Source organism: Oryzias latipes, chromosome 21, assembly GCF_053564925.1.
Source record: "Oryzias latipes strain Hd-rR chromosome 21, Olatipes_Hd-rR_3.1".
Classification (NCBI taxonomy): Eukaryota; Metazoa; Chordata; class Actinopteri; order Beloniformes; family Adrianichthyidae; genus Oryzias; species Oryzias latipes.
Genome location: NC_136257.1, coordinates 22,934,015 through 22,950,017, shown reverse-complemented (window position 1 = coordinate 22,950,017; position 16,003 = coordinate 22,934,015). Strand labels below are relative to the sequence as shown.

Sequence of the window (16,003 nt, the reverse complement as noted above, 5' to 3'; positions counted from 1 at the left end):
TGCTGTGTCTTTTTACCTGCCTACCACCCAAATGAAAGTAAAATCTGTTTGTGTATGTGTGCCTGGTGGAGGTATCAACATGTATTTTGAAAACTATTATTCGTGTATAATCATTTTGGCCATTATGCAGTACACACTTAGTAGAGCCACACACTCACAATTACTCATCTCCCACACACCACATACAGTTCTACGTATTGTCAGCGTGTGGTTTCATTCATTGTTCTGTCATTTTTTGTGTCTAGATTCTTCATATTTCTTCCGCTTATTATTTTTTGTACTTAGGGAAATGATTGTCATGTCTAACAGACTTTTTGTTGGTATCATTAGATCAATTAAACAGAAGTATAAATTTCCTTTAACTACTTTAAAGCCTGAACAGCTGAAGTTCTCAAGGATTTCTTCACAGGATGAACTATACATGTACATGTGTGTATGTGATGTGACTTTTTATGAAATATATTAGCTTTGACACTGCAATATTGCTAAGAACTTAGGTTATTTATTTCCTTATTTTAGCTTGAAAAGTTCAGTTTAGAAATATATTGTCAGGGGGAAAAAATTTGATTAGAGTCTCAAAACATTAAGGAAAGACTGGCTTCTGATAGGTTTTTTCCTCAACTGTTGATATTTTTAGACTAGAAAATATACTTAGGAAATATTAAACTTTTTTATTTTATTAAAAGTTATCATTTTAGAAAGAAAGATAATTTTCAATATATATTTTAAGCATAAAGTTTTTGTGACTGCAGAACTATTGTACAAAACCCCAAAATCAATCCTCAAAAAATGCGTTTTTCTTTTACAAAACACAACACAAAGGACAACAATGCTCTCCATCCATCACTTCAAATACAGTCAATAATTTTCTAATATTACTTCCTTACATGGCTTTGATGAAAGTTGGAGCAGCAGTATCAATTTTTCTATCAAGCAAATCAATCAAACAAAAGATTGTAAGCTATTTATTAGGTGAGGGCCCTGAGGAAACTGTAGCTAAAACCACAGATTTGAAGGGTGATATGTACTGCAGAAACTTGAAAATCCTGTTTATCTGTTCAGCTATAAATGTTATTAATAATCTTCACAGCATTTTAAGTTTTCTAATGGAGAACTCTTAGTGTTCTAATGAAACCGCCAATTACTTCCGAGTAGCACTTTTTTCTGTGTTGCAGTTTATTTAAACAGAAAAATAATCAAAGTAGTCTTTCATATTAATTTGACATGTAACATAAATCTATTGGTAAAAGTTTATTAACTTATTAAGTTACTATTAGCAACTTATGAACACTTGCTTGGGGGATAAAATGCAAAGACAAATTTCAGAAACTTTGTTTTGTGACTAATTATGCCACTTTTTTACTTACTGCTATTAAATCAATTATGTTTTAGAGCTCAAAGTACTGGTAAATGTACCCCTTGATGCCTATTGATGCAAATATGCACCAAGCCACTTCTGCTCCAAAATTAACATAATTTAGCATCTACTTGGAAGCAAAAACACAAGTGATTTTTTTTCATAGCTGGAAATGATTCAGGCATCAGGTGGTAAAAAAAAAAAAAAAGGTAATATTCTTTTTTTGTTTTTTGCTGATTTGTTTTTTAACCCTTATTCAGAACAGAAGGGGTCAATTAAAACTCAAATGTAAAGACATTTTGGCTTTAGACTTTTGGATTTCCTGCTTGTGCAGAAAAAAGTCAGCAGTGTGAAGTAAACAGTAATCTACACCAAAACAGTGGCTTTAATTATGCTTAATCTCAAGAAAAGAAGATTTATTTTAAGTTGCATGTCACAATTAAAATAAACGCAACACTTCCTGGGAAAGTAAAAACCTCCTAAATGCTTAGTTCATCACTTCCAGCAGCTTATTAGTAAAAGAACATGTCAGCGCCTCTTCAATCTGTATGAGCTTACAGAAAACACTAAATCTAATTAGTACAAATTTTTCCCAAACAAATGTAAAACAACTGCATTTATCGCCGAGTGGTGTTAGGGCAAAACACAAACATCCAAATTAAGCTGGGCTGTAACCACCATCATTTCCACTAGCTGTGTTTAAGATGTTCTGCACACTAACATCTTACTAATGTATTCTTTCACAGCAAAACGCGCAGAAAAGTGAGATGACGAAGAGCAAACAGGCATAATACAACATGCAAATGCTTTCTAAGAGGTGACATGGTTAGATTCCTCTCTGTGGAAGGATGCAGTGTTTTGCTGCTGCAGCTGTGTCAGCTGTCAACTCTATTAGTGATGTGAGGTCATCTCAAGAGTGTAATTTTGTAAGATTCTTTATTCATTAGTATTGCTTTTAAGCGATGTGTAAGAATGACAGCTGCAAAATGGCCAACAACATGAATCTAGGTGAAAATATGGTGCTGTTTGATGTCAGATTTCATTTCTAAGAGGTGAAAACACAAACGCAGGTTGGATCAGCCCCAGCCAATTGGGACATCTCTGAATCAATTGAATCGGTTGGTTCAAAAGGGGCCCAAGTCAACCAATTTTTTCAAAATAGAGATAATATATGTTCTACGGTCTTCAAGGGGAAAAGTACGGTGGCCCAGAAGGGTCACAACACATCACATTAACTTACCCCACAACACATTAACTCACAACACAACCCATTAACTTACCCCACAACACATTAACTCACAACACAACACATTAACTAACATGCTCCCTCCACAGCTCACTGTGACGTTACTTTCTGTAAGCGTAGTTAGCCGCTCAGCCAGTTGAAATTTCAGAATAAAAGCACTTCTATTGCAGCTTTACTTCCGTTGTGAGTTAATGTGTTGTGTTGTGAGTTAATGTGTTGTGTTGTGAGTTAATGTGTTGTGTTGTGAGTTATTGTGTTGTGTTGTGAGTTATTGTGTTGTGTTGTGAGTTAATGTGTTGTGTTGTGAGTTATTGTGTTGTGTTGTGAGTTAATGTGTTGTGAGTTATTGTGTTTTGTTGTGAGTTAATGTGTTGTGGGGTAAGTTAATGTGTTGTGTTGTGAGTTAATGTGTTGTGGGGTAGGTTAATGTGTTGTGTTGTGAGTTAATGTGTTGTGGGGTAAGTTAATGTGTTGTATTGTGAGTTAACGTGTTGTGGGGTGAGTTAATGTGTTGTGTTGTGACCCTTCTGGGCCACCGTAGAAAAGCTATCTGATTATGTGCAAAAAATTCCCAAGCCCGTTGTAATGTATTGACTATGCTTGACATTTAAAATGCATTAAGTGCAAAATTCCTGGACTTGGGTCTCTCTTGCATTGGTTTTGCTTTATCCCATAGATGGCAGCACTAGTTATCCAATATGGCAGCCGCCCCTGTTTAATTCAAGAAGGGCCCAAGTCCAGAGACTTAAGTTTGCTAATCCTCTGAAATTATAAAAAGGAGGTACTTCATTTTATAGCATTTGTAAGCTATGAACTGGTGCTAAATCTCGGTAAAGTGTTAACCATTTGGTGTAGCCTCCCTTTAAGCTATGCAATTAAAATCATTTCCTGGAAAAACAAACCTCTTGGACTTGGGTCCCTTTTGAACTAACCGATGTAACCCTTGTGCTATCCTAGGCACTTTAACGTTGGGAGTTGGGTCATTTAGACCCACTAGACAATGCTCTGAACAATTTTTCTTCAATAATTTGTGATCCTCACTGGTGTCCATGGATTACATGAAATCTTTCCACCTTTATCCACCTTTGTCAGGGTAGGAATAACACATCAAATAAGGGTGGGGTCATCTAAGATAGCACAAGGGTTAATTGAAGTGCCCTAAATCTCAGTGTGCTATCTCAGTTAGACAAAGGTTACCATTGTCAAAAAGTGTAACCTGTTGTGTGTGTTCCAGCAGTGAGAACAGCATGCTGCTGATGGTGAGTCTGTGCTCTACAGTGAAGAGTATTTTAACTTGGGATCCAGACTGTGGATTTTTTTTTTGTTCCCACACATAACACTATTAGCTGGGAAGCTTTTTCCCTCGTAAACACCAAGCAGCCTCATAAATATTTCACCTTATTCTTTCTCTTCTGTATCACCTGTTCTGGCTAGCACTTTTTGGTACAGTACCGCCCTCCATGAGCTTCTCATATCTCAAAGGGGATCCTCTCGAACGCCAGCCGATGCAGCCAACATACCAATCTCGTTTGGTGTTCGGCATCACGTTTGCCCGATTTATTCTGGAAATTGTGTTTCAATTCCTATACCATTGAAATAAAAAACCTAAGTTTAGTGCAGTGCTGCAAGCCTGAATACTCAAGGAGAGGTTGCCATGGAAACAGAGTTACATTGGCCAGAAATGAAAGCGACCAAGGATTTAGGCTTTCACTGTACATCAATTTTTAACTATAGATTGTTTCTGCATCAGCATTTCCACCGAGTTCACATAACCACAACTGCTTCTGCATGCAGGCATTTCTGAGTAGTTCAAATGTACAGAAAATAAAAAAAAACAAAAGAAAAGAATGAAAGGGGAAATATCTTATGCCCTGAAACTAGGAAAAACAAGAAACAGGTGCCAAATCTTTTTAATATGCCAAACTTAATATTTAACACCCTGAAACTGTGCAAAGGTGTACAAAGTGTTAAATAAAATGGGATAATCTGAAAATTGACCCAACACGTATGCAGCAGGTAGATTTTGATCTTCTTTACAAAATATTTCACTCTGAATTAACTGCATTGTCAACTTGACTCAGACTGGCTGCACATTATAGGGTAGAATATCAAAATCATTAAATAATGCACAGCTACTTTCTTGATGTGTCTGGTCTCATTAGACTGATACGGTATAAATGCTGCATGTCCTGAGCTGATGGGTCCTCCCTTAAGTTAGATCCCACTCATCTCCAGCACTTCAATAAATGTGCAATAGATTTGTATTATAATTATCAATCAGAAACAGAAAGTTCTCACTAATAACCATCTGCAGAGATAGCCTTTAAGCCTCCGTGTCACATCTCCATATGTGTTCTTCTCCCAACCAGTCTATTACAGCTGCTCCTCTGCACCGTGTATAACACAGAGGAGCTCTCCTCATACCACTTTATCAAGTGTGTCAAATAAACGGTTGAATTTAAAATGACCACAGTGAATGATTTCACTTGTGGCATTCCTCATCCTGGAAATGAAATTCCACAATTCTAAAGGGACCATGAAGAGTAAATCAGTATGCCCTCTGAGAACCACAGCCAAAAGGAAAGCACCATTCAGGCACAATGAGCGGGGAATATAATTGACTTCAAATGAAAAAAAAAGAAAAATGCAAGTCGCCCGGGCCTGACCTGAGTGAGTTACAGAAATTGGTCCTCGTGGTTGCCTGACAAACCGTCCTAACTTCCACAAATACGGTGCACAACAAAACATGTTAAAGTATTCTGTTTAGGACTTAAACCTGATCATCTGTTATTAAAAAATGCTAACAACTTTGATTGTCAGCAGCACTTTGTGGTCACCGCAAAAATAAAAATCAATAAAATGCAATCAGGTGTTCAATATTAAGCCCGCTTGCTAGTGAGCGATTAGGACCCATGAAACAGCTCAATATTACCTACAAGAGTGTTGCAAAAACACATAACAACTGGATCATTAAAGCACTTCTCTACTGTACCTACATGTAGCCTGGAGCCCAAACATGTAAAACAGATTTTCTCTCTGTCTTTCTTCGACTATGTTTAGACACAGCTGGTCATGGAGAATGTTGTTGTTACTCACCTGTGGTCTCTACGATGCCCTCCAGTATCACCACAATTTCAAACTGCTCTGTTTGCATGGACCTCTGCGAAAGGTCGTAGAAGGGGCTTTTGGTGTCAATCACGTGGCAGATTGTGAGAGGTGAGACGAGAAAGAGCTGATCTGCCCCAGTGCTGAAGCCCACGTCCAGCTCCAGCTGATCCAGCGGCAGAAACTCACCTTCAGGCGTCTGACGAGACTGAAAGAAAGAAAGAACTGTTTCACAGGAACAAAGAAAGTGGTTCACGGGCTCATAGATGGCTGACTGCTAGTCAATGTGTCAATGTTTCCCATTTGAAATGTATTCAAAAGGAATTAGCAGCCAGTCAGGAAATTTAGACTACAATAGTTTTACTCTTAGCTCCAATAATTTAACAAAAAAGGATATCAAATAGAAAGGAACATGGGTTCATTTTTATGAGGCAGGTGGGTTAATCATCTGCAACAAGAAATCAGAAGCATAAAGACGGCTAATTAGAATAAGAGTTTAGGGATTTTTTTTCCAACATTTTTTTCCTTTAATCTGCTTCAGGCAAATACAAAAGTGTAATTGCAAATAAAAAGTCAAAGCAATCATTTAGTTTATAACAAAGAAAAATAAATGTCAATATCTTATCTTTATTGCTAATTTTTAATAAAGTAGAAAAATAGACCTGAGAAGGAAATCTTAAACTAAAGCTGGTCTGATGATATAGTATAGTCTTAAACAAAAACAAAAAATGCTGTAGTGTAAGGATTAATTGATTAACTAATTTAAATCCCTATGATTGAACCAAATCGATCTGTCTGAGACAAGTTCTTAACCGAATTGATCGATAACATAAAAAAGTTGTTACAAAATCAAAAAAATCAACTTTAATCAATATTAGAAAATATATTACTGTATGTTTACTTTATTATAACTGAGTCTTCACAGTGGACAACACACATGTAATGGCATCAGAAAAAAGATCAAGCTGTCATTAAAGTCCAATGTGTCGAAACATTTTGAATTTTGCAAAGATGTGGCCATGTCAGAATGTTCTAATGTTTTGTTTGGATTCTTTTGATGTGGAAAAGTGACAGTGGGCTGCACTTCAAGAAATTCAATGTTAATGGATTTGACACTCATTCATGTTTACTTGTTTGTTTGTACACATATTTAGTTTACACTTAATTATCTAGCAAGAAATAAAAGGAATCTGGAAAATTTCACCTGCACTGTTCAGTACCCAGGTACTTATCTCTGAGTCACACTGGTTGAAGTTTTGGCTAAAGATTTTCTGGATCGGATTCGATCAAATCAGAATGAACCAAAATTAAAAATGAATCAATCAACAAGTATAATTATGATATGAATCAAATCGTTGTAAAAATGAATAGTTAAATCCCTATAATAATATGCTTAAAAATGCTTTTCATTGTCTAAAATTCCTAATTTTGTCTCAACTTGTGCCCTTAAGTGCAGTCAATATTGCTTTTTTACCCGTTTGTGTTGGGGAGGGGGAGAAACAGAATGAACTCAGCAGAGACATTTAACAAATGCATCACGTCATTGTAGCCATTTAGTAGAAGGTTTGCATTCATTTGTGCCGGCCTTTATCAGTTTATTAAACTGGAGACAGACCTGAGCAGACAAGACTTTTCACCTTGAGCAGCCAACACTTACTTTCAGCAGTTTGCAGCGGATCTGCGCAGACACCATATGGCTGTTACGCAAGTTGCCGACCCTGAACATGAGAGTGAGTTTTCCATCTCTCATGGAAATCGCGGCGTGCTCGCTGAACATCAGAGTCTCTGCCCTCTTCTTGGGCTGAGACATCTTGATGAACATGCAGCCGATCAGAAATGCATCGACGATAGAGCCGAGGATGGACTGGAAAAGAAAGAGAATGATCCCCTCGGGGCATTTGTCTGTAATGTATCTGTAACCATATCCTATCGTGGCCTCGGTCTCTATGAAGAAGAGGAAAGCTGATGGAAAGTTATAGACGTTGGCCACACATGGAGTGTACTTGTCATTATGGGCTCTGTTGAGGTCTCCTCTGATGTATGCGATGAACCACCACATAGAGGCCATGAAGAGCCAAGCCACCGTGTAGGTGAGGATGAAAATAAAGAGATTCCAGCGCCATTTCAAATCTACCAGTGTTGTGAACAAGTCGGACAGGTATCTGCTTGTTTCACCACCCAGGTTCCCATGCTGGACGTTGCATCGCCCGTTCTTGTCCACGAATCTTTGTCTCTTCTTCTTTTTCTCCGGAGGAGGCTGATTGAATCCAGACCCGCTGGACGAGGTGGTCACTACCTGATAATCGTCCCCAAATTTCTTTCGAAGTGCAGACATACTACGATGACAGCAGCGAAAGAAATAACAAAGGATTCAGTGTTGGAGGGGGAAAAAAAGAAAAGAAAAGAAAAAAGTCCAGTGTGTACTTGCTGCAGTCCGTGCGTAATGGTTGTTCCTGTTAGAGAAAGAAGGCTATAAAAGTGCGATGTCTTCGCCCCACTTAGACTTGCACCGTTCTTTTTCGCCGCGCACTACTGTTGCTGCACTCTACAGCCATGAAATATGAATAATGCAAGGGTTATCTGCACGCCCAAAGATAGAAGCCATGTGAAAGAAAGAGGGGAAAAAAGAAACTAGGCGACGCTCGGGGTGCCCAAACGCACAATCGGGTTTCACCGGTTCCTTAGTGCCTGCGTCGTGGATTACTCATTACTGGGGTTATTTTGTGACACACTCAACTGTACTCACAGAATAAGTTTCATTGAAAAGTTTCAAAGTCCATCGGTGGTGCGTAAAATAAATCTTCCTTTGCGTAATTATTCCCCGGGAACTGTTTCAAGCGGCAAAAAAATCTCTCCGTGCGCTCTGTGTTGGAGATGATTCGGTTTCCAGTCTTTCCTGGCAGCGCGAGCTGCAAACATAGGAGATATAAAATTGCAGCCCAGTATATGACAGTAATGACGAGCCGGAGGCAGAAATCATAAGGCCACTGCCGTCATTATTTGGGCGCATCGACGCTGGTTGCTCTTATCTGGCAGCTTCTTCACTCGGAGAATAATCGACTGATCTCTGATGGCTCAGAGATCCCACAGATGCTTCAAGCTCCTTAGACTTCTCTTTTCCTTGTTTCACCAGCTCGGCTCCGGTGCACTTTTTCAGCGCCCACTGTTGCCTGGTGGTACTACAAAGATGGATCTTGGAAGAGGAGGAGGAGGCGGGAAGAGGGCTTGCCTGATCTGACAGGCTTCTTTTAACTGCTGGCCAAACACGTGAAAGTGCAGCAAAAATGATGACTTTCTAATGTTGACAGTGAAGAGAATATTGTGGACTAAGAATAATCAGGGTTGCTGCATTGCTGCACTCTGACAGCAAGGCTGAATGGTAGCTTAAAAAGAGAAGACATTTAACACAATCATTAATATTTTAGCCAACACAGTTACAATTAAACAGGAAATAAAAAAAATGTTTTGTAGAAATGCAAAAATCCCACATGCTTCAGACCCAGGAGTTTTCCTGCATGAACATTTGAAGTTGCTGGCAGGTTATTCCTCTGTGTCACCTCTGCTAACACCACTTATCGCCCTTTCTTTTTCTTCTTCTCTGTGCTTCTGCACACAGACTCACAGAAAAACTGTTAAATCCCGACAAAAACCTGAAGTCAATTTATCATTTCAGGAAAACTGTAGCCACAGAGGAATACACCCACACTGTTGCTGCCCTGGCTCACACAGGCACTCAAACACAGGGGGGCAGGAGGACCAAAACATTCTCTTTGTTCCTTTTTCCTCCTTTAGATTTTGCAGATGGCACGATTAGCACTTTGGCCAAAATGGAAAAAATGTGGAATATGAACAAATGAACACATGCATTAAGCAAAATAATGTTTAAACAGGATAATACTGTCCTAAATATTGGTGTTTTTTTTCTTTCTGCATCATTTTGATTTCTTAAAGTGAAGTAAAGGTCTGGTACAGCATTTTGTCTCTTATTTTCATCCTTTCTTGATCAACTGAGCTCACGGGGATCGATGTGCTGTTGAATTAGTCTGATTTAAGGCTAAATCTACCACCTTCTCCTCCTGTAGCTCCTTGTGGCTTACAGCACCAAAGTCTATTTCTAGAGTGAATCCTGCACTGTGCAAGAGGAAGCTTCCAAAAACAGCACCAAGACCTGACATAACCATTTCCAAATGAATGACTGCATGGCAGCCCAGTGCAAAGTTGAGATGGCTCCAAGCGTTCCCTGCTAGGCTTTGTGATGCAGCCCTCTTGAGGGGAACAGACAGGAAACCATTTCCCCATCAGTCACTAGGCCATCATATTTTCCAGGTGAACATTAGCTATCCTGCCTCTGCAGGTCTGTGCTTTTATAATGAGCACAGGGAGACACAGGTCATCCAATCTATGTATTCTGCTCCTCATTAGGGGAAGAGACTATTCACATGTTTGCAAAGAGAAAATAAGACTATTAATTTGGGCTGTCCAGCAGCCTGCCATCACTATGAGCTAAAACTTTTTAATTGCTGTATTTCACACATGCGGTCACTTTAACAAAAGTTATAACAGAACTTTTGTTAAAGTGTCTCTCATGCATATACTTTTAGGAACAGTAATTAAATGGAGGATGCGCAGACCCTCTGCAAAAGTAATGCAGGCTCCTAAATTTTAAATGTTCCTGTCTGGTTTCGAATCAAAGTATTTTCTGATGGGAGGAGTCTGTTCCATGGTAAATTTAGCTGGTGCTGTCACTACGAATGCTCTACATTTCCTCACTCATCCGCCTTTAGTTTGCAGATTCAAAGTTGAAAAGAGGTTCAGAGCTTTTTTAAAAATTACTTTTATGAGATACTGTATAATTGGATATAAAATCCATTGTTTGGAGGGATTTTGTCATGATGTGACACAGGACCTACAACAGCAGGCCACAAGCTCCCTGCTCCGCTCCATTCTGATGCATCTGCTTTTGGACAAATGGATCCAGGTCTTCGTTGAGGCAATCGGCGGTCGCCCCGCGGGTTGGCTGCCTCGGTCCCGTCGAGGCCTGACCAGAGCTTTCCCAGGGGCGGCGCCTTGGTGCGGCGGATTGGACTTGTTGGGGGGGGGGGGGGGGGGGGGGGGAGACACACTTTCTGGCTCCCCTTTCTCTGTTGTGTGGTGGGGCCTGGGGAGTTAGCACTTCGGGGGATGGGACCCCTGGGCTGAGGGGACCTGGGCCCTATGCTGGGGGGGGCTGTTTGACCACCTGGGGGCAGTCTACCAGCTGTCCCCAACTTACCCCCTTCCTCAAATAATCTGTTATTAGGGTGATGGGGGGCGGGGAGTTCAGCCTGCGACGCACCTTGGGGGGAGGAGCTACTTACAAAAGGGGTTTATTCAGACATACCTCTGGTTTGTCAGAAGATACATAACCCCTGTTGTTAAAGTAAAATATGTAAAATAAGTCCCACAAGGCCTTCAGCTCTCATCTGTTTGCCCAGCTGTTGGACAGGACAAGAAAAAAATCAAAATAAATAAAAGACAAATAGATCCACGTAGGTCTTTGTTTTCCTTGTCCGAGCTGGCATCATGGCTCAAAACTGTCCCTGCCATTTTTGTTGCAGCCCTAATATTAGGTTGGAGGTGTGAGGGGCTAGAAGCTAGCAGAAGAGCATGTAAACAGATGGATAATGGAAAATGGGGTGGGCTTACTCCACATCAAGGGTCCCACAACTCAGCAGGACATTTCTAATGAACTTCTAATGAACTACAGTATATCCTAGAAGACAATGCAGCTTCTTTGATTTTGGTTAAAAAGGCTTAATTATAATTAAAAGACCACTGGGAACACTTTTACAATACATCAAAAGATGATTAGACCTTACTGTGATTTAAATACCCTTAGGTGCAAAAATACTATTACTGCAGTTTATTTTAGTCTATTTTGTAGGAATTGTTTTCGTTATGGTGTTTACCAGACTTCTTTACCTACACCCCATGTAAATTATTTGTATTCAGATCATTTTTTCAAACGCTACCTAAAATGCATTTAAAGATCCTCTCCTGCACAGAAAAGTCCAAATCCTGAAGGAAGGAGTGAACTGTGGATAGTTTAAACACAGCTGTTAAAAGAGAAACATTTCACTGTTATCAACATAACAAAACATCCAATGGTTTAAGTCCCTTTTTCATGCAGGTACTGCAATATATTTTAGGCAACACCATCTAAATTATTTAGAGATTATTTTGAGCATGGTGTAGTTGTGTTCTGAAATAATTCCGATAACTCAACTGAGCTTTGCTCTAAGAAAAAAAACAAAAATAATAATCAAATGTGTTTTTTAATTACTTTTAGAATATTAGTGATGCCACTGCAAGAAAATTTATAGTTTAAGCAGTTAACTTCCTAAAAAGGGTATTTTTTTACACATCAGAACATACACATCAGCATTTGTAAGAACAAATAAAGCATAAAGAAATGTGATTTGAATTTGTTTTCTAAAAGAGATAACTAAGTAAGGAAAATAACACATATTTCGTTGCTTCATTTAAATGTGCCTAAGCCCACAGCAACACTACTCTATTCCTGCTGATCACGCAGGCTTTGTCAGTGACAGCCAGGAACGAGGAAGAGGTTAAGGTCCCAGCTTGTTCTTGTCACACATCAGGAGGCAGCTGATGTGAAACATGGTCTGCTAAATTAGAATTTATTCAGATTAGGTCTTGTCTACTGATGAGCTGATTTTGTAAAGCTGCACTTTTGTTCCTGTAGTACCAATGTTCTTAGCCCCTGGAAAAAAAATTTTTTTTTTTTTTTGTTACTATCTTATGGTGAGATAACTTCCAAAAACAGCTCATGTCGAACTTCAGTTGGTGATTGGTCCGAAGTACTTTGATGGTCTTCTGTAACCCATTTCTTAAAAATAGCCTGGGCAAAACCTTTGGAGTGGGAGGAGATGGGATTGATTTATTAATCCAATCAGACCAAAGTAGGACACTAAATGCATTTGCCCCTCTTCAAATCAGCTAGAATAGCCCTTGAAGATGAGACGATTTTGCCTAATTTCTTATCTTTCTTTATAATCTTTACAATCAGAGATGGAGCAGGGATAGCCGCTGCAGCTTTGATATTGGCTGTGATTGATTTGTTCGTCCATGCCCCCCCACAATTTACGTCTTCCCCGCAAAAAATTCTCTGTAATCTCATTCTGCTGTTACAACATTGATTTTTGTATTTGCACAAACAATCCTGTTCACAGTGAAGACATGCACTGTTATTTTTACCCATCTGCACAGAATAGAGTTTAGCAGGATCTCAAGCATGCTCGCTCACTGCTGGGAGTCTTAACAGGCTTTTCTCCATGGTATGTGAGAAAAAAACATGCTGTGGATGAACAAAATATAAAAATAACTGGGTCAAAATATGGAGCTTTGCTGAGACAAATACAAGTGTCAATATTTCAAGGTGAAAGAAATTTGCATAATACATGCTCAAGAGTGGTTGAAAGAATGACCATGTTGTCATTGATGTGGAGAGAATGTACGTTTAGAGGACTGGACAGTCTATTTTTAGTCTGAAGCAATAATTGCCAATATTATTCAGGTTTCCTCTTATTTTTTGTTCCTTTGTCAAAATTAAGACCCTATTAGTTGCTGGGGTCAAAAATAGCAAATGAACAGGAGTGCTTTGGAGAACGGCTTCTGGAGATTGTTGATTGATTACTACACAATTACTGCTGAAAGCAGCAGGGCCCCTCCTCCTAATCACTGCTTTCGTTGCTAAAAGGAGATTATCACATCGGAGCTGCTTGTTCGAGCCACTTCCTCCCTGAAAATCAATAAAAATTACTTGAGAAAATGTAAGCATACATCAGAAAAGTCTCAGCTGAATCCTTGACTTGCTTTGTGCATGTACAGACAGGCAGTGTATATTATTGTCAGTGTGCGTGGGTGTTTGTGTGCCTCCTGTGGCAGCGAAGCTGACCCCCTCTGAGATACTGGCCTCAAACCATGTCTAATTAAAGCAGCTTTTCAATGCAGACGCTTTGGAAGTTCAGGTCCCTTCAACAATTAAGCTCAGGATTTCTCGTTTGGTCTCAAGTGAAGAGAAAAGGCACATCCAGAGGGGTTGATTATCCCCTCTCCCTCTCCCCCTCCCCCCCACCCCACCCCACCCTCCCTCCGCCCATTATTGAATTCACTCCTCTAATGGAACCCTATATATACTGAGCAGGGGGAGCCAGTCAGATGGGCACACAATCAAGCCCGCCAGTGACACGGGGAGAAATGGGACTGCAAATGCACAGGGATTATATTTGACGGTGAGGCACCAAAGTGTTGAGAGGTTCTTGCCGTGATGGTCTAATGGAAGCTGGATGGAGAGATGATCACATGTAGGAAAGATAAGAAATGAAGTTCCAATATGGTGAAGTTACTTATGACCAAAAAGCAATTTGAAAAAATAATAAACTTTAATTACCGGTAAATAGAGCATTTTCTCCTTTTACCAATAACAATAAAATATATCGTTTTTGGTTGTGTATGAATTAGTAAAAACTACATTAACAAAGACATTGCACCATTCAGGTCACATGTACTGTTCTGTAATGATCAAAATATTTGCCTGGTTTAGTTTAATCAGATTGAGGTTGAGAAAACATTTAAAGACCCACTCCAATATAAATCCTCTTTTGGTGTTTTTGGCATGTTATTGTGGCTTTTTCCTTATGATAGAGATACAAAGACAATTAAGCTTAAAATTGATTTTCTGAGTGTTTCTTTTTTCAAAACATTATGAATCAGGAAAAAGCTTGCCCATTTTTGTGGCATCGGTAATGTTAGGTTGGGATTGTAAGGGGCTGTAAATTAGCGGGAGAGAGTGTTAACAAAGGGTTGATGGGAAATCAACCCTTTGTTTGTCCACGGCAACAGCCTCGCCAACAACTCAGAGGCAAATTTCCACTACTGCCGCTCTGCAGAAACTATGTCCTAGAAAACAACACTTTCTTTATTTTTTATTTTGGGGGCATAATCATAATCATAGACCAATGTGGACACTTTTAAACTCTTAGGACCTGGTATCCACATGTGTGGATATAACACTTTGGGTTATATTATCAGAGTAGGTAATTCTGCTTAACTGGAGCCCTGTGACAACGTTTTCAAAGGGTTAGCTCGAATATTAGCTCAGGTCTTGAGAGGTTAAAATAGATCAAAAGAAGATTGGAGTGGGACTTTAAGCAGCTCAGGACAAAAACTTCCAATAACATACTTGAAGGTTAAAACATACCTGTCAAACTCCAAATTACACAGCCCAGAAGTATAAATCCCAATACTGCATTGTTGTCATGGCAACATAGCTCTATGAACTGAAATGATCTTGTTGAGCTCTGACCTCTTAGCTGGTCATAGTCAGTCTGGTTCTAAAAAGAAGTTGTTTGCTTGGCACTAAAGTAGCAATCATCATTTTCTATTTTCAGGTTACATTTCTTTTCATCTGTTCTTTCAAAGGAGCTTCAAAAAGGCTCAAACAGACTCATGTTTTCCAGTGACACTGCACTATCACTTGCGTGACCTGAGCCATGCTCTCTTTTGTGCCGTTTACACTGATTTGATTATTTCTGGACGAAAATGATCAGTAAATAATTAGAACAATTTTAAAACTTTTGTTTGTACAGATATTCCAAAGTTTCTAAGTGTGAAAAATAAATGATTTGGGAATTTCAGGAAAGACTAAAGTTAAAGTTAAAATAAGCAGAAAGGGGGGGTTTTGTACCTCTGAGCAAAGCCGTAGTTTTACATTTCCTGATCCTCAATAAGCCCACGTTTTAAATAACTCAGAACTATAAAGCCTCTGTGGTGAACATGCTTCGTCTTTCGGCAAGTGTGAGCCACAGATAGAGACAGATAGGGCGCCCATTAGAGGTAGTATTCAAAGGCATCTCACTCTTTAATGGACCTCTCTCGCCTGGCCAGACCAATCTTATCCTCACAGGCCCAGTTAACTAGCCTGTGTTTGGTTTCCTTTAGGTGTGAAACTGCCTAAAACCTCAGACAGTCCTCAGAGGCCGCCAGTCAAGGGCGCAGTGAGACACTGGTGTGCCGTCAGCTCTAAAACAACCGTAAAAACTCGGCTGGAAGGACCGCTCAGAGGCTAACTAAATAAATGTTACAAAGACAATAAAGACATTAAAATTAGAATTTTTTTATGAAGAAAGTAAATATATGAAAAAGTTTTTCTTTGTTGTGGGATGAACAAAGTGCTTTACCATCAGGCCTGCAAGGGAAATAGAAAAACACAAAAGGCTGAGGGATGAAACTAT

The 16,003-nt window shown here is 39.4% G+C and overlaps 1 protein-coding gene across 1 annotated transcript in view; it reads right to left on the bottom strand.

The window, feature by feature from the left end:
* kcnj3a (potassium inwardly rectifying channel subfamily J member 3a) overlaps nucleotides 1-9,908 on the bottom strand; it is a 28,382-nt gene extending 18,474 nt beyond the window's left edge. Inside the window, exons 1-2 of the mRNA XM_004081721.5 lie at nucleotides 7,366-9,908; nucleotides 5,700-5,916 (exon numbers count right to left, since the gene is read on the bottom strand). Coding sequence (XP_004081769.1) covers nucleotides 5,700-5,916; nucleotides 7,366-8,043 — 895 coding nt within the window. The 5' untranslated portion in view covers nucleotides 8,044-9,908. The remainder of the gene's footprint in view (nucleotides 1-5,699; nucleotides 5,917-7,365) is intronic.
* Nucleotides 9,909-16,003: the final 6,095 nt, after the last annotated feature.